This window comes from Odocoileus virginianus, chromosome X, assembly GCF_023699985.2.
Source record: "Odocoileus virginianus isolate 20LAN1187 ecotype Illinois chromosome X, Ovbor_1.2, whole genome shotgun sequence".
NCBI classification, from domain to species: Eukaryota; Metazoa; Chordata; class Mammalia; order Artiodactyla; family Cervidae; genus Odocoileus; species Odocoileus virginianus.
Window position 1 is genome coordinate 38,078,048 of NC_069708.1, and position 21,522 is coordinate 38,099,569.

Genomic DNA, 21,522 nt, shown 5'->3' on the forward strand with positions numbered 1-21,522 from the left:
TTTAAAAATGCAGATTTTACCCAGACAGGCCTATTTTATATGACCAAAAAATGGAAGTCAAAGTACCTTCACAAGAAGGAGGAATCATTTTGGAATTACTAAAAGAATAGGCACTTTTCTAGAACAGTTCAGGGTCATTATATGGAAATGGATTTGTCTGATTGTTACTTCCAAGTTGCCTATACCATGATAGAGAGGAAATTATTAAGAATTATTCAGGTAGAGCTCTAAAATTCAATTCATGTCTCATACAGGAAAACCATCAGTTTGAACCTTGACCTTCCCTTAAAGAAACCTATGACATAACTTTCATTGCAAAAAACTTTCAACCATATATAATATAATGAACCCCTATATAGCCATTACCCAACTGCAGCAATCATTACTTACATGGTCAATTTTGACTCATTTTTCTTTTCCTTACTCCTGCTTTAACCCACCTACACCTCATTGGTTTATTTTTATTCCCTATTGTCTCATTGGCTTATTTTGAGGTAAATCCCAGGCATAGTTTTAAAGGAAGATATCACACAGTTCTAAATATGCTTATTTCCAGAAAAAGAAGACATCTCACATGAAGGCAGGGGAACTAAACAATTCTCTTGGTCTGTTCTTTCTAGTTCCCTTTATTATGAGAATTGGCTAGAACTGGAATTCTATCAAAACTAAGGACTCGTAAGATTTCATTTAGAGAAAATGCAGAACTAGATTAGAACCCTATAATATCACAAGATAATTCCACCCTGTCTTACTAAAAGAATTAGCCTGTAAATATGATACTGGTTAACAAAGTTCTCTTAGAACCTTGGAACCTCTTAGATAGGAACTGCCTATTGTTAATTGGCAATCTAGAGGCCCTATAAAAGAACTTCTAGATTTTGTAGGGTCAAGGCTCTAGCACTAGATATCTCAAAAATGTTCTCACCTGACTTGTTCCAGTTGCTAGGACTCTCTCTTTGAGCATTACCCAAGTAACTATTCCAAAGGAAAATCTCCATTTTAAAATTTGGACCAATTGGCAGTATTGGAACTATTTAACCCATAATATAACTCCCAGCTACCCAGTCTAGATCCCAGCCTTCCTGTCATAACATAACTGGCACATGAGACCCCTTTAGGAAACTACTTCAAAAAGCTTATATATTCTCCCATTTTAAGTAATTGGTCTGATTTATTATATTTTGGCACACTTGGGGAAGGAGTATTCAATACTGATTGTGTTAGCGAACCAGCTATTAAAGTAATGTGTCATAAAGTCTATCCCTTGACATAAAGAATGTCTGGAACATAAACTTTAATAACAAAAAAATGGGAAGGAAGCCAAACATAAAGACTCTGGACTTAATATTTCATATACAAGAGACTGATCCAAGACTACCAAGACTGCCTGGCTATCATGTAATTATGTCATATTACTATTCCAGTGTTCCTCTGTAGGCTCAAAAGTGGTATGTCTTGTTTTGTCACTAAAGATTAATGGTTTTATAAGACAGATGTGGTTTATTTTGTTATTTATTTTTTTAAATATATTTTATTTATCCTAAGATGGATAAAAAAGTACTTTTGCATTTTTTGCTGGACAAAAAAGTACTATGGAAATCCGATAAATTTAGTAATGGTGTCTGGTGGGGGAGAGAGACCTTTTAGTTAAGTCTTTTCACAGCTTATTATTTACTTTCTTGGGTATTATGCCTACACGATGTTATCTTTGTGGATTATAATAATGAGAAGTGAGAATGGCTTTTTGTTAAAGTGATCTAAATTGAGTGGTAGCATGCAACTTTTTGAGCTTTATTTTGTTCCTGTTGTACTGTTTCTGTAAAGACAAAGTATTACAGTTAAAACATTACAAAAATGGGAAGAATGTTTTATGGCATCTAGTTATGAACTTACTGAATTATGGAATTTAGAGGACTAGGTTTGTAAGTGAGGAAATTCTCATTTTAAGCAGAAACCTGCATCAGTGAGAGGTCCAACTATGTTAAAGTGTTGTCTCTAGTAATCCATATCAGAATTTTCTATTATGGTGCTTGTTACCTCTAACATAAGTATTCATGTGAATAGTAACTTTCTGACCAAAATGTACAGCTAAGCTAAACATCCATACTGCATGTTTCCTACTAGGACTTCCACAAAAACCACATAGATACATATTTTATTTATACACTTAAATTAACTTTGCATGTCATTGCACAGTCTCCATTTTATTCAACATCTAAAGTAAAATATGCTGGAACAGAAATTAGATAAACAGGCATTCCTCACCTGACAATATCTGCAGTTTTCAGAGATAAGCTGTGTGAAACTTAGGAGAGGAAAACAATCACATTTATTGAACTTAATAAAAAATTGAAAAATAAATACATACATATAACTTTGTTAAGTATAATAGTTACCTTGTTATAACCCCCATTCTCTTGCTATGCATGGATCAAGTGAGCCCAAATTTTGGGCACTGTTATTTTTATATGAATATTTTAGGAAAATCACATTCTAATTTTAAAACAGCTATGGTAGCACTTTTCTATCAGGCTACTAAAAACCTCCACTTTCATAATGTATAATGGGGAGATAACAATTTTGTTACAGTTACATATATGAGTAGTTAGTGGAGGAGAAATTTCCCTGTTCCTCTACTAAGGGAAAAAATGCAAGGACTATATAGCTCATTCTGTTACAGAACACTAATAAGATTAGAATTGTACCAACCCACATTACAGAGCTTAACATTTTAGTGAGAGTATTAAGAAAATAAGGCTTTTTGCTTCATATCAAGACTAACTTGAATATTTATATAAATATTAAAAACATTTTTCTCTTCATTTGTGGTTTGATTCAGTATAGTGCCTCATATGTTCCTATCTTAACAGTTTCTTAGTATAATGGATAATTATTAGAATATCAAGAATAACAGAATTATATATAGATATTTGCAAAGACATTTCAGTGCAAAACCTCATTCACATATAAATCCAAATTTATTTGTTACCTTAATCTATACTTTGTCAAATACAAACATTTTAATTTTTTTTCATTTATTTTTATTAGTTGGAGACTAATTACTTTACAATATTGTAGTGGTTTTTGCCATACATTGACATGAATCAGCCATGGATTTACAGGTGTTCCCCATCCCAATCCCCCCTCCCGCCTCCCTCCCCATCCCATCCCTCTGGGTCTTCCCAGTGCACCAGCCCTGAGCACCCGTCTCTTGCATCCAACCTGGGCTGGTGGTCTGTTTCACCCTTGATAGTATACTTGTTTCAATGCTAAACATTTTAATTTTTGCTAATTCTTAACTTTAACCAAAGGGGTTGAAATTTTAAAAGTTCATTCATATCTACTAATATATTTAGAAAATACTTTAGTTCACTTTATAAAATCATTAGAACCCAGTTAATCAACCAACTTCAAAATACATTAAATATTTTATGATAAGATCTCTTTCTCCCAAGTAGAATACAGATATCAAGTGTTTCACTTTTACACAGTATTTCAATGTTGTTTTGTCTACCACTAGTTTAAAAAAAAGCCCACCTTCCTTCCACTCTCTACTGCAATATAGTGTTATTTGTTTTTAAGAAAGTGGGTGTGCTCATTTGGGGATGATATGCTTCAAAAGAACAGATTTGCTAAGCCACTGACAAGTACTTAGAACCATAATACCGTAATGTACAATCTAGTAGATTTAAGTATTTTAAAAAATATTATCCCAGTTCCCTAATAAATGAAATTAACCATCACCTTTGATTTAGTTTTATCTCAAAGAAGTATAAATGTAACTCCTTTGTACATGTAATAAATCATCTATTTTAATCACAAGATTTAATATGAGAAAAGCAAATATATTCTGTATATACCATGCACTAAACTGTTTTTTTTAATTCAATAATATTGCTTTTTGTTGTTGTCATTAAAAAATAGTATTTACTCCTGCAGCTAAAGTGAAAGTGAAGTTGCTCAGTTGTGTCTGACTCTGCGACCCCATGGACTGTAGCCTACCAGGCTCCTCCGTCCATGGGATTTTCCAGGCAAGAATACTGGAGTGGGTTGCCATTTCCTTCTCCAGGAGATCTTCCCAACCCAGGGATTGAACCCAGGTCTCCTGCATTGTAGACAGATGTTTTACCGTCTGAACCACCAGGGAAGTCTCTATATCATAGGAAAACTTCTAGTGAGATAACTTGTAAAATGTCTACCCCAACAAAATTAACTCTGTCTAGGAAGCACCCTATTGAAAAAGAGTGGATTAAGTCCTACAGTTTATAATTGAGTTTTAAAAATTAGTATGTTGCTATATTGAATAAAAGAATGTGATAGGATTCAGGCCTTATAAAGGCTGGAGAAACTGTCATCTGTATAACTAATTAATTCCATTAGACTTGCAGGGTTGTAGCATGGTTTAAAATATTGATTGGCTTTAGTTATGAAAAAATAAAGTACTAATGAAGACACAAAAAATTCCTTTGAGCTGGGGATTCATTCATGGCTAGAAAAGAAAAAAAAATAGTTTAGAACTGGCTTATAATTAATTTAAGACATTATAATTATATGGACAAAGTTATAAACACTGTACATTGATATGAATAATATCAAAGGAAATGCATGGCGCTGTTTTGGCACTTTTTTATATGTATAGTCAATGACACAATGGTTTATCTGACTTTAGTCAAGGTATAATTTTCAAATGACTTTAAGCACAGGGGAGGAAGATTTAAGTAGATTTACTCCTTGGTGTCCTATTTAGAGATTAAATATATCCAAAAGTCTCTGCTGATAAATACACATTTATCATCTGTGAACTTAAATACATTTTGAACTTGCTAATAGTATCTAGTACCTTCAGATATCAAGTTTGCTGTTCATTGTTGTATGCTATTAATGAAGGTAAAAGTAACAACTATTATTCTATAGACCCTTTATTTGGCAGGTCCTCACATTTATGCCACCTCTGGGGAATAATATTAATAAGTAATTCTCAACTAATTAATGACCTAAGAAATGCAATATATTAAAATATATTTCAAAGTTCAAATTATTTTTATTTTAGGGCTATTGAATGTTGGTTGCTTCCACTGATGATAGATAACCATATATATAAGATTAATGATTTGACCACAGTTAGAGAAGGGCTTCAGAGCTAACAGCTTTCTGAATTTTTTAAAATTTATTCAAATATTTGAGCTTGTTCAACCAAAAGATAATTGTTTAAAGTGAGTTAACAGATGTTTAATTTTATTAATTATATCTGCAGTAATTTATTAATTATACACCTGCAGTATTTTATTAACTATAAATCTACATTTAAAATTTTCCTCAAAAGGTTCTACAGAATAGTTGATTGACATATATTTATCTGTTGCTCATCATGATATACTTGGGCATTTTAAGACTTTTATTGAAATATAATAAACTTAGAAGTAGTACACACATAGGTGTACAACTAAATGAATTTCCCTAAACTCAACACATATATGCAACCATTACTCAGATCAAGACAAAGCATATTATTAGTACCCCAGTAGTCTTCCTTATGTTTCCTTCCAATCGGGTACCAACCCTCAAAGTTAACCAACCACTTCCTGACTTTAAAAACCATAGATTAGTCTTACCTGCTTTCAGTACTCAAGAAGATTTTAACATAAGAAAAAGGCTGTCATTATCATAGTGTTAAAAATTAGATTCTATATAGTTTTACAATGTCCTACAATGTGCAGGGCAGTCCCCCACATCAAATTATCCAGCCCCAAATATTAATAGTGCTGAGGCTGAGAAACTCTGCTAACAAAACGCAATGGCCTTAGGATTTTTTCTCCCTAATTATATACTCTAGAAATGTCCCATGAACTTACACAAGTCCATTTGTCTTCTGTTTTCTCAATAACAATAGTTTGTGTATCACTACCTGGTGGTATATATTCATAGTCATCATACAAGAGGCCTAGGATTGGATACTGTGTCCTGTACCTATATAGGAAAAAAAAGTTAGTTTACAGGCTGGACAAGAAAATAATTTCATTACTTTTTAGTCACTCCTATTTTGACTGTCCTTATTTAATTTGTCTCTGAATGACTTTTAACTTTTTCTAAAAAGAAAATCTCTTAGTGTACACAGATTTAAAACTATTATTTTCAAGAGAATAAGAGGGAAGTATTTCTGCTCATGGCAATGATGGACCACTGGCAGCACAAGACAGTGATCCCAAAGAAGGGAAGCAGATGACATGAGCCCTACAAGTGCCTAGCACACTGCCTGGAGTCAGAATTTGTAGAACAGAATACCAGACAGGAGAGAGCTATACAGTTGGAGAGAGGTGAAGGGATCTGTAGAGAATTCCCCTACAAGTCTTTGGGTGAGTACTGATCAGTATAGGCATGTGAAAAAGCTACTGAGGCTGGGGTAAGAACCACTGAAAAGGAACAGTCCTAAAATTCCTGGAATTCACTTGGTGAAGGGAACTCCAGTCTGTGTTCCACTAACCAGAGTGAAAAGACTTCCTAATACTAGAAGGCATCAGGCAAATATAACAAAACACTACTACTGCCTTAGTAGTGGGATGACTTGGTCCTAGACTGCAAGTTGTTCTGAGAGTTTAAAAACAAAACTTGAAATTATTACACTGTTTACAAATAACCTAACCTCCTAAATTCTTAGTGTTATAAAAAATATCCAGAATTCAAGTATGTAAAATCATAATATATGGCATTCAATAAGAAATTAGTAGGCATGGAATGAAGCAGGAATATATGAGTAATGACAAAGAAAAAAGTGAATTAGTAGAAACAAACCAAGAAATGACAAATAAACAAGGTTTCATCTACTAGAAATATAAATAAATATATAATGTGTATAATCAGTAAGTTGGAGGAAAGCATGAACACAGTGAGAATCTGTGATATACATAATATACATCAGATATACATGATAGACATGATATACATCAGATTTATAAAGATGAAATTAATGTGTGGGATTAACAACAGATTAGGCATTGCAGAGGAAAATACTACTAAATTTGAAGACATTGGGATAAATTATCCAAACTCAAACACAAGAGAAAAAAAGACTGAAAAAGATATACAGAGTATGAGTTAGCCATGTAAAATATCAGGTGCCCTCATATATGTGTAATCGAAGGATTACAGGATATAGGATTATATATCCTGGATTATAGGATTAGCAGGAGACAAAAAACTAATTGAAGAAATAACTACCTAATTCTTTCCAAATTTGATAGAAACTAAACACAGAGATCCAAGAAGCTCAATGAACAACAAGAAAAATAACGATGAAGAAAAATATAGAGGCACATCATTATCAAATTGCTGAAAACCAGTGATAAAGAATCTCATAAACAGCAAAAAGACCATTACTCAGAGAAATAATCATAAAATTAACATCAAACTTCATATTAGACATAATGAAAGTCAGAAGACAGTGGAATGACAGCTTTAAAGTACTGGAAGAAAAAATCTCTCTAGTTACTATTCTACACACAGCAAAAATAACTGGATAATAAAGGCAAAATCACAACTGTTTTCAGACATAAAAAGCCAAGAAAAGTCTTCACCAGCAGAGAAGTATGGCAAGAAATATTAAAGGAAGTATCTAAGACAAAAGAAAAATGATTATCAGATGGTAATTTTGGATCTAAGCAAAAGAATGAACAGCACTAGAAATGATAAATATGTGAGTAAATATAAAACATTGTTTTTCTTGTTTTAATATTTTAAAAATAATTTTACTATTGAGAGCAATAAAATACTGTATTTGAAGGTTTATAATATATGTAACAGTAAATATAGATAACAGAAATAGCAAAAAGATCATGAAGGGAAAATGGAAGTATACTACCATAAAATTTCTATGCTACATGTGATGAGATACATTATTTGAAGACAGACTGTGATAATATAAAAAGGAATACTTTAAAACTTACAGCAATCATAAAAAAAGAAATATATCTAATAAACCAATAAAACAGATAAAATACAATAATGAAAATAACTTCAAGAATATCACTAAAATTGATATAGTTCTAACTAGATCGGTTAGCAAAGAAAGAAAGCACACAATTTAAAGATATCACCTCATACCTGTCTTAGAATGGCTATTATCAAAAAGATAAGAAATAGCAGGTGTTGGCAAGGATGTGGAAAAAAGGGAAACTTTTGCACTATTGCTGGGAATGCAAACTGGTGCAGCTACTGTAGAAAACAGTATAGAGGTGCCTTAAAAAATTAAAAATAGAACTATCATATGATCTAGCAATTTAACTTCTGGGTATTTAACAGAAGGAAATGAAAACACTAAAAGGTATCTTCACTCTAATGTTCATTGTGACATTATTTACCAACAGTCAAGACATAAAATCAGTGTAAGTGTCCATCAATGTTGGAACGGATAAATAAAATATTATGTATTGTATATTCAGTACACACACATACACACACACTGGAATATTATTCAGCCAAAAAATAAAGGAAATCCTACCATTTACAACAGAATGGATTTACCTTGAGGGCATTATGCAAAATGAAATAAAGCAGACAGAGACAGACAGATACCATATTATCTCACTTGTACGTGGGATGTGAAAAAAAACAAACTCATAGGTAAAGAGAACATGTTGCTGGTTGCCAGAGGTGGAGGAGTAGGGAGTGGGCCAAATGGGTGAAAGTGGTCAAAGGGTACAAACTTCCAGTTACAAAATAAATACATTGGGATGTAATGACCAGTATGGTAATTATAGTTAATAATACTGTATTGTATATTTGAAAGTTGCTAAAAGATTAAATCTTTAAAAGTTCTATCACAAAAAATTTGTAACTATGGATGATAATGAGTATTAACTAGACTTATTGTGGTGATCACTTAGAAATATGCACATAGTGAACCACTGTGTTGTATATCCAAAACTAAAATAATGTTATATGTTAATTATATCACAATTTTTAAAAATTTAAAGAGAAATCTTTTGTCTTGAAAACATAAAAAGGAGTATGATGACAAAAGAGCAGTCACAGAAGACCTCAGACATCCCCAAAAAATACTTTAAAAAAATCCTCTGCATAATTGGGTAAGACTAAAGGAAAAAGAAAAAGAAGAGGCCTGCACTGTTGGGAAGGAGCTGTGAAGGAAGAAAGTTTCCCACACCTTGAGAAGTCTCCTCACCAGTGGAGAGATCATACTGGACAGAGGGAGAATTTTGGAGCCTAAGAGGGAGAGAGCAGCAACAGGTTTGTGGAAGGCAAAACAGAGGGTAACCTGCACAGAGGGTCGGCACTGCCAATCTATGTTCCCCCAACCTGAGACACTCTTCTGTCAGTGAGAGTGGGGCTTGGGTGCTGAAGTTCAGATTCCAGAGCTCAATCCCAGGGAGAGGACCAGGGTTAGGTGTGGAAACTATACCTAACTAGGTCTAAGTGTACTAGGAAGAAGCCTGAGCCCACCAGAGAAAGAAGGCACCATTATTGGGAGGCACATGAGGAGAGGGGTGGGACCACCATAAGAGCTTCTTTCCCTGTGAGTGCTCCCAGGCACAGGACACTGCCTACTGGAGGCCTGGGGACTGGCAAGGGTCACCATCGCCATCTTGGGCTCCAGAGGCAGACACTGGCCACCTCTTCCAGACCTACAGGCAGATGCTGGAAATGCCCTGCTGTCCCAGGAGAGCACGGATAGCTCTTGCTACTAGGAAATCCACCAGTGAGTTCCAGGAGCTGTCCCATTGTCCTGGGAGCAGGTAGGTAAACTTACTCCTCTAGAAAATCCATCAGTGGGAGTCAGGACCTGCCCATGCTGTCCTAGGAGGACAAGGATAGCTCCCCCTACTAGGAAATCTGTCCAAATGGGCTGAAACTAGGGGATGTGTGACTAAGGAAGAAGTGGTGAATTCTCTCTTCACAGCTGTGAAAACTTCAGTTACACCTCCATTGATGGCTTCCTAAATTCAGTACATGTGAAACACCTGAAAGGGCAAGTGTTCTTGCAGCTGGGAGCGGTCTAACTTTAGCAGCTGTGGGCTTTGTGGGCACATACATGTGAAGGTTGGGGCAGACCAGAATATGAGCTGCCTCTGTAGTTCCCATGGCAGGTCCAGGTGCATAGCTGATGCAGTCCTAGGACCTGACTTCAGTGGCTCTGAGCCAATGGCCTGATGAAAACAATGCTTGCGAGTCACCAGGGCCAATTGCTGGCATACCCACAGTTAAGGTGGGACCAAGAACAGCACCAACAACATTGTACTTTGTAAGTTCATTAACAGGCAAAGGGGGACACAACAGAGCACATTGACAGGTAAACACCTCCAGAGGAGGAATACTCAGTGGCTTCTCTCCAGTGGGAGTGCTTCAATCCTACCTATCTTATACCACAGATCAGAAACAGCTAAGAAACAGATCTGGGGGTCTCCACTCTGACAGCTAGGGAACGGACCCCACCCCTGACAGGGCAGTGACAACCAAATAGCAATATCTAGGGCACGCAACATGTAGGGCAACCTCTGATCACCCCATCAAGGGGATAATGGAACAAGCCTCTGGACCAACCTCACCCACAAGGAGGCAGACACCAGAAGCAAGAGGAACCATGATCATGCAGACTGTGGGAAGGAGACCATAAACATAGTAAGTGACAAAATGAGATGACAAAGAAATATGTTACAGATGAAGAAGCAAGATAAACTTCTACAAAAACAACTAAATGAAGAGGAGACAAGCAATCTATCTAAAATAAAATTTGAAGTAATAATGATGGTAAAGATGTTCCAAGATCTCGGAAAACGAATGGGGGCAGAGATCAAGAAGATGTAAAAAATGTTTACCAAAGACCTAGAAGAACTAAAGAACAAATAAACAGAGATGAACAAGACAAGAACTGAAATAAATACGGTAGGTGGAAAAAAATAGCAGAGTAACTGAGGAATAAAAACAGATAAGTGACCTGGAAGACAATAGTGGAAATCTCTGCCACAAAGCAAAGAAAAAAGAATGAAAAGAAATTAGGACAGTCTCAGAGACTTTTGGGACAACATTAAATGCACTGACATTTGACTTAAAAGGGTCCTGGAAGAAAAAGAGAAAGGGCCGGAGAAAATATTTGAAGAGATTATAGTTGAAAACTTCCCTAACATGGGAAAGGACATAGTCACCCAAGCCCAGGAAGTGCAGAGTCACATATGGGATAAACCCAAGGAAGAACACACCGAGACACATATTAATCAAAGAAACACAAATTAAATACAAAGAAAAAATATTCAAATAAACAAGGTGAAAGTAACAAATGACATACAAGGGAATCCCCATAAGGTTATCAGCAGATTTTTCAGCAGAAACTGCAGGCCAGAAGGGAGTGGCAGAATATATTTAAAGTAATGAAAGGGGGAAAAAAACCTACAACCAAGAATACTCTACCCAGAAAGGCTCTGATCCAGACTCGACAGAGAAATCAAAAACTTCACAGACAAACAAAGGCTAAAAGAATTCAGCACCACCAAACCAACTGTGCAATAAATGCTAAAGGAACTTTCTAGGCAAGAAACACAAGAGAAGAGAACAAAAGAGGAAGGGAAGGGGGAAAAGACCTACAAAACAAACCTAAAATGATTTATAAAATGTCAATAGGAACATAAAAGTTGATAATTACCTTAGATGTAAATGGATTAAATGCTCCAACCAAAAGACATAGACTGACTGAATGGATACAAAAACAAGATCCATATGTATACTGTCTATAAGAGACTCACCTCATACCTAGGGACACATACAGACTGAAAGTGAGGGAGTAGAAAAAGATGGTCCATGTAAATGGAAATCAAAAGAAAGCTGGAGTAGCAACACTCATATCAGACAATAGGCTTTAAAACAAAGACTGTTACAAGAGACAAGGAAGGACACTACAAAGTGATCAAGGGATCAATCCAAGAAGACATAACAACTGTATATATTTATGCATGCAATATAGAAGCAATACAATATATAAGGCAAATGCTTAGAGCTATAAAATGGTGCAGCTGCTTTGGAAAAGTTTAGGAGTTCTCCAAAAAGTTAAACAGAGTTACTATGTGCTCAGCAACTCTACTCCTTGGTATATACTTAAAAGGAATGAACATATTTATACACAAATTTGTACACAGCTATTTACAATAGCATTGTTCAAAACTGAAAACAGCCCAAATTTCCATCAATTGACCAATGGATAAATAAAATGTTATATACATCCATAAAATGGAATATGATTTAGTAACAAAAATCAATGAAGTACTGACATATGCTAAACCACAGATGAATCTTGAAAACATGTGAAGTGAAAGATTTTGGTTTCCAAAGATTACATTTTGCATTATTCCATTTATATGAAACAGCCAAACTTGATTTTTGCTGAATGTATTCATAGAGTCACTTTATATTTGATTTTGCTAAATTGCTGTGATGTAAGTTATGGTCATATTGATTATATAAGAAGAGATGCTGCCTAGGAATGATGTCTATGCAGGAAAGAACAGAGCCAAAAGATAAAGACAGATTTCTGTAGACATATTTTGATCACACAAATTCATTTGGACAATAAGCAATCCCAGTTAAGTGAATTAACCGATTCCCAGTTTAAGCTGGGTTTCTGGCATGTGCAACTGAAAGAGTCCTGACTAATACGGTTGGTTAAACAAAGAATTATTTGCTTTTTACTTTCATTGTATTTAATGTATTATAAATACAGTGAAAGTGTGCTGTTGAATTTTATCGTCTTTTTGTGAACATTCACTCCTCAGTAGAATTACTGGCCAGCAGAAAACACCAAACTCTGTCTAGGGGTGTATATATCAAGTAAACATGCTATAACTTGGATTATATCATAACCAAAATCATATCCAAATTTCATTAAAAATACATTACTTTCTAGTTGTAATAGTTGTCCTTCCACCACTGGAGGGTTGGTTATGAGATGAATATATTTCTTGTCTCAACTTCGAGAGTTCCTTACAAATAAAAGACAATATAACCATTTGAAAACAGTACAAACATGAGGTAAGAGGTATTTCTGATCATTTTACAAGGTTCTAAGAATAATTTTTCCCTTCCTTTTAAGCCTTGAGGTAAGAATATTCCAATCCTACTTGTTGAATTCCATATAGTCTTGCTTCATGATATGTAATAAATTACATTTTAAGTCTCTGCAAGAATCCACTAACTGGTATAGGATTTCTCTACTTAAGGGATAACATGAAATAGAATGGGCATGATTCTCAAGGTGAATATGTGAAAATTTCTGTTGAAAAAGATTAAAAAGTATAACTATAGCAGAAAAGTATTGAAACTGCAATATGGAAACAGATGTTGTTTCCTAAAAGATAATCTATTACTGAACATTACTACAAGTTCCATTTGTTCAATAACAGTGATACAATATTAACCACCATTTTGGATACTTTCTTCCTTCAGTACCTATTTTATAACAGATCTTGGGCTATATGCTATAGTCATAGAAAGGAATATAACACAGTCCCTTACTGAAGCAACTCAGTCTTATTGGAAGTTTCATTGCTAATGAGGTAGAAAATCAACATTTTATAAATATTAAAGGCATAACATTTTTTTGCTTCAATTCTGTCTATCATTTGAATTATTTCTCCTGAAATGGAACCTTCTCCTCTTCATAGTCATTCGCATTCTTCTTTATAAATAAAGTTAAGTCTTGGAAATATGTCTTTTCTCAGTTTGTGGGAAGTGTTTGTCCCACATGGCTGAGTTGTATGGTTCCTCTCCACCTTGACCCCTTCTCTGTTACCTCTGACTGACGCTTTATAAGGGAATCCTTCTCTTCCAGCAAACTTGTCAGTTCATGAATCTTGAATTGGAAGTCACTGCAGCTTCCTTCTCTTCTTGAAACATCTTTTTGGTACTGATTTAATTGAGTCTAAGGATTTAAAAAGAAGTTAGAACTATTATAATTCTCATTTAACAAAATGGATAACTGAGTTCCAAAGAGGTTAAGTGACATAAAGTTATACAGCTTGTTATGAAATGAAGAGTAAAATACCAATAGTTATAAACATTTGGAGTTTTATGAATGTTGAATATGAATTGAAATGCCAATTAGGAATTTCTCACTTTTTAAAGGTGACTTTGCTATTTAGGCTTAGGCATTATGTAAGTAAAAATCCTAGGCAACAGAATTAAAATAAAGCTAAGAAAACAGGCAGTTTATATTCTTTCAAATACTAATTAAGGAAAACTCAGTAACTAATATTATATCATGATTTGCACTTAACAACATATTCCTCCTGCATAACTTCTCTCAATCCTCACAGCAACCCTCTGAGATAAGTGTTATTATAAACCTTATTTACAAAACAGGTAAATTATAAACCTTATTTACAAAACAGGTAAATGAGATCCAGAGATGTTAAATGATACAAAGGAGCAACAGCTAATAAGCAACACAGCTGCAACTCCATAACAAGTCTTCTGACTCCAAATCCTGTTCATTTCCTTCTTTACTGCATTATGTATGCACAGATGACTGTTAGGTTAAAGTGTTATTAGTAACATTCTGATGGAAAAGAAACCAGTGGAGGAAATCTGCAAGTTGATTTCCTTTTGAACAAATTTTATTTTGTTTCATTTTGATTTTTGCTAAAGACTGTACATTATATTTGGAAAAAAAAACTCTGTGGTCAGTTTTTATACTAAAATATTTGAGTTATATAACTATAATTAGGTATCAGTAATTTAAGGGTTAGTCAATTTGACCTAGAATGACAAAATACGGCAATGTACAATTATTCTCACAAATATCACCTTGATTTTGATGCCAATTACAAGTACATAATTCAACAGTTTTATCCTTGCACTTGACAAAGCTCTTGCTACGTATCACCCCTCAAAGTCAAAGAAAGATTTTTGTGAATTCAAATGTCGCTTCAATGGACAATCTTGAAAGTTGTTTTTGCCTGCATAGAGCAAGCTTCAGGTAGGATCATAAAGTGTTCCCCCTCCCCCATCACCAAATAACTAAATAAAAATCAAAAAAACAACAACCCCAACTTAATTTCTTTTTTTTTCTTTCCTAGAAAAGATGAAGCTAAATTACAAAACAATTTAACAATATTCTTTACGCAATGATATGTATTTAACAAAAAGTTCTACAACAGACTCCTGTTACTCTACCTTCAGTTGATTTTTCTCTGTAGCTTTAAACTTGAAAATAAAATTATCTTATTAGAAAGTCTGTGCTGACCTGTACATTTATGCAGTGTAGGATCTACATTCCCTTAATTTAGTTTGCATACCTGTATATTTATGCAGTGTAGGATCTACATACCCTTAGTTTGCAGATCTCTCTATCTTTCTCCATTCTTAAGTTTTTTACCATCTCCATGTAATGGTTGCCAATCTCATCCATTTTAGCCTGCAGCATCGGGCCTGTGCAAGTCTCAGAAACCTACACAAGGCAAAATCATTTTCTGTAATTAGACTGTTATGAAGGAAATACATATTATATTAGAAAACATTAATAGATGAAAAACACACAATTAAACAAAACACTGAAATAATCAGAGGGATTTTTTGGAAGTTCATTATACAACTGAAATGGCAGTGAGTTAAGACTTAACTTCATGTAAAATCATGGGAAAGCAGTCTATGTATTTTCTCACATTGAATTGGATACACACGCAGACACACACACACACACACACACACACACACATATGGGCTTCCCAGGTGGCACTAGTAGTAAAGAACCTGCCTGCCAGTGCAAACTAAAAGACACAGGTTCGATCCCTGGGTCAGGAGGATCCCCTGGAGGAGGGCATGGCAATCCACTCCAGTATTCTTGCCTGGAGAATCCCATGGACAGAGGAGCCTCGTGGGCTATGGTCTATAGAGTCGCAAAGAGTCGGACACAACTGTAGCAACTTAACAGAGCACATAGATGTATATACAACCAATGATATAATTAAGGCAATAGCACATGCTTAAAACAAAATTTGAATACCTGCATTCTAAGATTTTTATTCTCTTGCTCTAAATTACGCTTACAGTATTCCAGTTCTTTTAGTCTATATTCTATGTCTGATAGCGTATGCCGAAGAGAGAGATTGTCTTCTTCCAATGCTTGGCATTTTGAGGTTGAGTCTTGACGTCCTTGCTGTAAAGAATACATAGTAAATAAGACAAATGGATTCTACTTTTTAGGAGAGAGTACTTTAGTTGATTATTTCAATGAAACAAAAGGAATATTTTTCCATGCCCAGTTTGCTTATATATTTATCCTTAAATGGTAAATGAGTGAGAAGGAATCAAGACTAGATGAATTTTCAGCGTACCAATTTTGCAAACTCTTGCTACTCCTTGGCAATATGATAACCTACCTTCTGGTAGGCACCAAAATAACCCTATGCCTGATTATTTAACAACTGGAAACTCAACCAAAATTTGGGATTGTCACAGGAGCAAATTTTAGGAATGGATCAACCTCAGAGATTTATTATGATTTCCTAAGAATCATCTCTGCTCAGATGACCGTAGAAAACTTTTAGAGTTCATTCATTCAATTACTCATTGCACAAACATGTGTTAAGATCTACAAAAACCTTTCTAGTAACACACTAGTAGACCAAATCAGTGAGTGAAATTAAATATTCAATATTTATATAATTTTTGTCACCCAACAAAATAGAAAATTGTGAATTGTTTATACTTCATATCTAAAATACTTAAGATATATATTTATATATATATAAATATATTTAAATCCATATATTTTTCTGAGAGGGCTTCAGTAACTGGAGATACCCAAGGCCTCTCAATTCCCATACGAACAAATTATTCCATCATATTTTAATTGTCTGGATTGTATCTCATAACTCCAATGTGCATATGAAAAATTATCAATTTAATTTATTATCAATGAAAATATCAATTTACCTGCTGTTGGCGATTATCAGCTCTCACTGATGCCAAGAGTTCTTCATACTCTTTAATTTGAGTTTCTTTGAATGCCAAGTCTTTCTCAAGTCTTACCTTATCATTTTCTAGTGACTAAAACCAAAATTATTTGTTATGATTCAGAATTATAGAAACTTGTCAACAGTTACATAATACAAAGGTCTATTTACATTGAAATGTTTAAATAAGCACTTATTTCATTTGCAATTGTTTAGTAAAACAGAATTCTAAAAGCTGATCAAAATATGGGATACAAAATGATTGAAACTTTAAAAACCTGCATGATAGACATTTTGATGAATTGATGAGGCCTAAGTGCAATAAAGCAGAACCTTCTGAATTATTTAACGTTTTTTCTTACATCCACAAAGACTCCTTGTTAATCCCAGCAGGTTGTGAATTTTCAAATTAAGAGTCTGAATGAATTCATCAGAAGCCAGAAATAAAAAACCCACTCCAAAGTTCTCAAGGAGTAATTCACTGTATGGAAAGTCTTCTGAATGTATCTAGCTAATGTCATGAAGAACACCAATTAAAATAGAAATCAGAAAATATTAGTTCTTAGAGATAGAAGTTTTCAAGCATTCAAAAAAATTCAAAGTACGCTTTATTATTACAGAAAAGGGGAAGTTCCTAATCAATGAGTCAGATTATTCTAATTTTACAAACTACTCCCTGGCTTTAAGCATTAAATTACCTTAGTGGTAAACTAAATAATAAGTGTGCACCCAAGTTTCTTTCATTTTCACACTGGCAGCTCTTTACTTCTCTCCTCCAACCCCAATTAACTGTTGCAAGAAAATAACTATATCTGGGTGAGCACAATATTACTGTATTAAATTTTTAAAAGGCAGACTGAATGCTTTCATTTGTATGTTAGGAAGCTAAGAACTAGAAAATCTTTGGAAAGAAAAATCAAAATAAATGTTACTGTCAAGTCATTCTGAAGATGTCCAAGCTCTTCCCGTATGTTGCTGAATGTGGAGAGCACTAGTCGGAGAGATTTATCAGACATATCCCTCATCTGGGGGAAGAAAACGATTGATGGTTTATTTTTACTAGCATTTAAAACAAGCAATGTAAGTAATAATGCTCTAATTTTTCTGCTCTACAATCAAACTTATTCACAACTTCATTTTTAATATGGTAATATTAGAATAATGATGCAGGGCATTTGGTCAATAACATGCATAAGTAATCCAAGGAATATTCCTGAAGAGATGATAGCTATGTTATTTGAAAAAGGGCCTCTTTTTTCCCATGATAAAGTATCACCTTTTTCATGATAGAAATATATCAGCAAATTCTCAAATTTACTTTTTTTCTCTAAAGATTACAAAAGATGAGACAATCAATCTTCAAATAATAAATTGCATCTCCCTAAGTGTGCTGCCAAATGTATGTATGGGTTTTGGCTGAGTTGAGAACAGTATAATACAAATTAAGTTTAAGCTTGAAGTATAAAAATATCTCAAATTTTAAAGAGGGAGAAAAATCCTTTCACTAGGTTAAACTCATTTCTTCAAATAAAAAATGATTTTAAAACAGGCAACTTCTGTTTCTGAATAGATGGAGCAGAAATACTTTTCTCTATTCTTCTTGCTAAGTATAAATGAAAGCCCTGGAATTTATGTATAAAACATACATAAAGACTCTGAAAGGTGAAAAAAAATAATGGTCTGGCTTAGAACATTGGGAGCTAAGGAAAAATACAGAAGTGATTTCCTAGGCTTTTTTTTTTGCTTATCAGCGTGATGTTGAGGAAATCAGTAACCCAGAAACACCAGAGATATGGACAACAAAAGTCCCTAGAAAAGCCTGCTCTCTCTAGCCAAAGGGCCATAAAAAGGGCAGCCTAGCAAGGCAGATAGCATTTAGATAATAACTACTCTACTCCAGCCAAACATCACAGAAAAAAATGCAACTATATTCTACTCTACCCAAACCATCAAAAGCCAAGAAGGGGAATTAGACTATCTCTCCTTCAATCTCTCTGCTTAGTCACCTAATTGGAATTAGTGAATTCTTAGCGAAGAGTCAAGACTTTCATCATTGTCCAACAGAAATGAAGCTACTTACCTTACACTATCTGTAGATGCCAAGAGGGGAAAATTACCACAACACTCTTTCCCATCCAAACCAGGATGTTATCAGTAGGGATCTACAATTCCTTACCCCCACCCAGGAAGAACAATGAGATACTCCCCCAAGCAGTGTCAACAAAAGCAGAGTAGGAAACCTGGACTTTCATCCCCACCTGGCAGTAATAAGCAGTCGCCCCACTTCCTCTGTTGCTCAGTATCAGAGGAGGCCTGCTACAAAAGAAGATTTGAGCAAAATAAAAAGTCATAACATAATACTCAAAATGTCCAGGTTTCAATAAAAAAAACACTTATTCTTAGAACAGGAAAATCTCAACTTGATAAAAAAGAGTTAATACATGCCAACATCAAGATACCAAAAATGTTTGAATTATCTGACAAGGATTTTAAAATAGCCATCTTAAAAATGTTTCAATAAGAAATTGCAAATATTTATAGCAAAAAATAGAAATTCTCAGCAACACAAATGAAAATCTGAGAAAACAAAGAGTAGCTAAATGGAAATTTTAGAACCTAAAAGGGCAATAACTTAAATAAAAAAAAAAGAAAGAAAGCTCAATGGATGGACTAAAAAGCAGAATGGAAAGGATAGAGCAAAGAATAAGTGAACTTCAAGATAGAACAACAAAAAGATACTTAATTCTGAACATCAGAGAGAGAATAGATTAGAAGAAGATTGAACAGAGCCTCAGTGTCCATTGGGAACGTAACATATATCTAACATTCATGTCATCAGAATCGTAGAAGAGGAAAAGAAAGAAGGTGGAGCTGAAAAAGTATATGAAAAAAACAAATTAGCAAAAAAACAAACATACACATTCAAGAAGTTGAGAAAACCTCAAGCAGGATAAATCCAAAGAAATCCATGCCTGGACATATCAGCCAAACTTTTTAAAACTGAAGATAAATTTAAAATCTTAAAAGCAGCAAAAGAAACCTTAACTATTGGGAACAGCAATTCCAATGACAGTCGATTTCTCAAGAGAAACCATAGAAGCCAGAATATATTTTAAGTGATGAAACAAGAGAATTGTCAACTACAAATTCTGTATCCAATCGAAAAAAAAAAAAAGCCGTTAGGAATGAGGGGGAAATCACAGTTTTAGATGAAAAGAAAAAATTTTTCACTAGCAGACCTACACTAAAAGAATGACTGAAGGAAGTTTTCTGAAGAGAAAGGAAAAGATAGAAGGAATTTGAAACCCGGTGGCTCAGAAGGCAAAGAATCCACCTGCAAGGCTGGAGACCTGGGTTCGATCCCTGGGTTGGAAAGATCCCCTGGAGAAGGGAACAGCTATGCACTCCAGTATTCTGGCCTGGAGAATTCCATGGACTGAGGAACCTGGCAGGCTACAGTCCATGGGGCTGCAAAGAGTCAGACACGACTGAGTAACTTTCATTCACTTGGACAATCAAGAAGGAAGAAGTAATACAGTAAGCAAAAATATAGGTAAATACAGTAGGATTTCCTTCTCTTTTTGCATTTTCTAAATTAAATTTGATGATTCAAGCCATAAAAATTATAATGTTTTCTGACGTCAGACATTTCTAAGTACAACATCTCAATGTACTTAGAGGAAATATTTTAAAGGTCATAAATATGGAGGCTAAAAGAGGGATTAAAGAAGAAAAATTTTTGTAGTTAACTGATACCAATAAAATGTTGACACTAATACATGGGGATAAGTTATGGATATATAATATCAGTTCAGTTCAGTTGCTCAGTCATATCCGACTATTTGCGACCCCATGAATCACAACACACCAGGCTTCCCTGTCCATCACCAACTCCCGAGTCTACTCAAACTCATGTCCATTGAGTCAGTGAAGCCATCCAGCCATCTCATCCTCTGTTGTCCCCTTCTCCTCCTGCCTCCAATCCCTCCCAGCATCAGGGTCTTTTCCAATGAGTCAACTCTTCACATCAGGTGACCAAAGTATTGGAGTTTCAGCTTCAGCATGTGTCCTTCCAATGATCACCCAGAATTGATCTCCTTTAGGATGGACTGGTTGGATACCCTTGCAGTCCAAGGGACTCTCAAGAGTCTTCTCCAGCATCGCAGTTCAAAAGCAGCAATTTTTCGGCACTCAGCTTTCTTCATAGTCCAACTCTCACATCCATACATGACCACTGGAAAAACCATAGCCTTGACTAGATGGACCTTTGTTGGCAAAGTAACGTCTCTGCTTTTTAATATTCTGTCTACGTTGGTCATAACTTTCCTTCCCAAGAGTAAGCGTCTTTTAATTTCATGGCTGCAATCACCACCTGCAGTGATTTTGGAACCCCCCAAAATAAAGTCAGCCACTGTTCCCACTGTTTCCCCATATATTTCCCATGAAGTGATGGGACCAGATGCCATGATGAATATTGAGCTTTAAGCCAACTTTTTCACTCTCCTCTTTCACTTTCATCAAGAGGCTTTTTAGTTCCTCTTCACTTTCTGCCATAAGGGTGGTGTCATCTGCA

The 21,522-nt window shown here is 34.7% G+C and overlaps 1 protein-coding gene across 1 annotated transcript in view; it reads right to left on the reverse strand.

Annotated features, from left to right (window-relative positions):
* Nucleotides 1–2,185: 2,185 nt before the first annotated feature.
* The window catches only part of POF1B (POF1B actin binding protein), an 87,529-nt gene continuing 68,192 nt past the window's right edge, over nucleotides 2,186–21,522 (reverse strand). The window contains exons 10-17 of the mRNA XM_020902159.2: nucleotides 17,882–17,974; nucleotides 16,930–17,043; nucleotides 15,998–16,150; nucleotides 15,323–15,442; nucleotides 13,787–13,915; nucleotides 12,895–12,977; nucleotides 5,853–5,967; nucleotides 2,186–4,489 (exon numbers count right to left, since the gene is read on the reverse strand). Coding sequence (XP_020757818.2) covers nucleotides 4,484–4,489; nucleotides 5,853–5,967; nucleotides 12,895–12,977; nucleotides 13,787–13,915; nucleotides 15,323–15,442; nucleotides 15,998–16,150; nucleotides 16,930–17,043; nucleotides 17,882–17,974 — 813 coding nt within the window. The 3' untranslated portion in view covers nucleotides 2,186–4,483. The remainder of the gene's footprint in view (nucleotides 4,490–5,852; nucleotides 5,968–12,894; nucleotides 12,978–13,786; nucleotides 13,916–15,322; nucleotides 15,443–15,997; nucleotides 16,151–16,929; nucleotides 17,044–17,881; nucleotides 17,975–21,522) is intronic.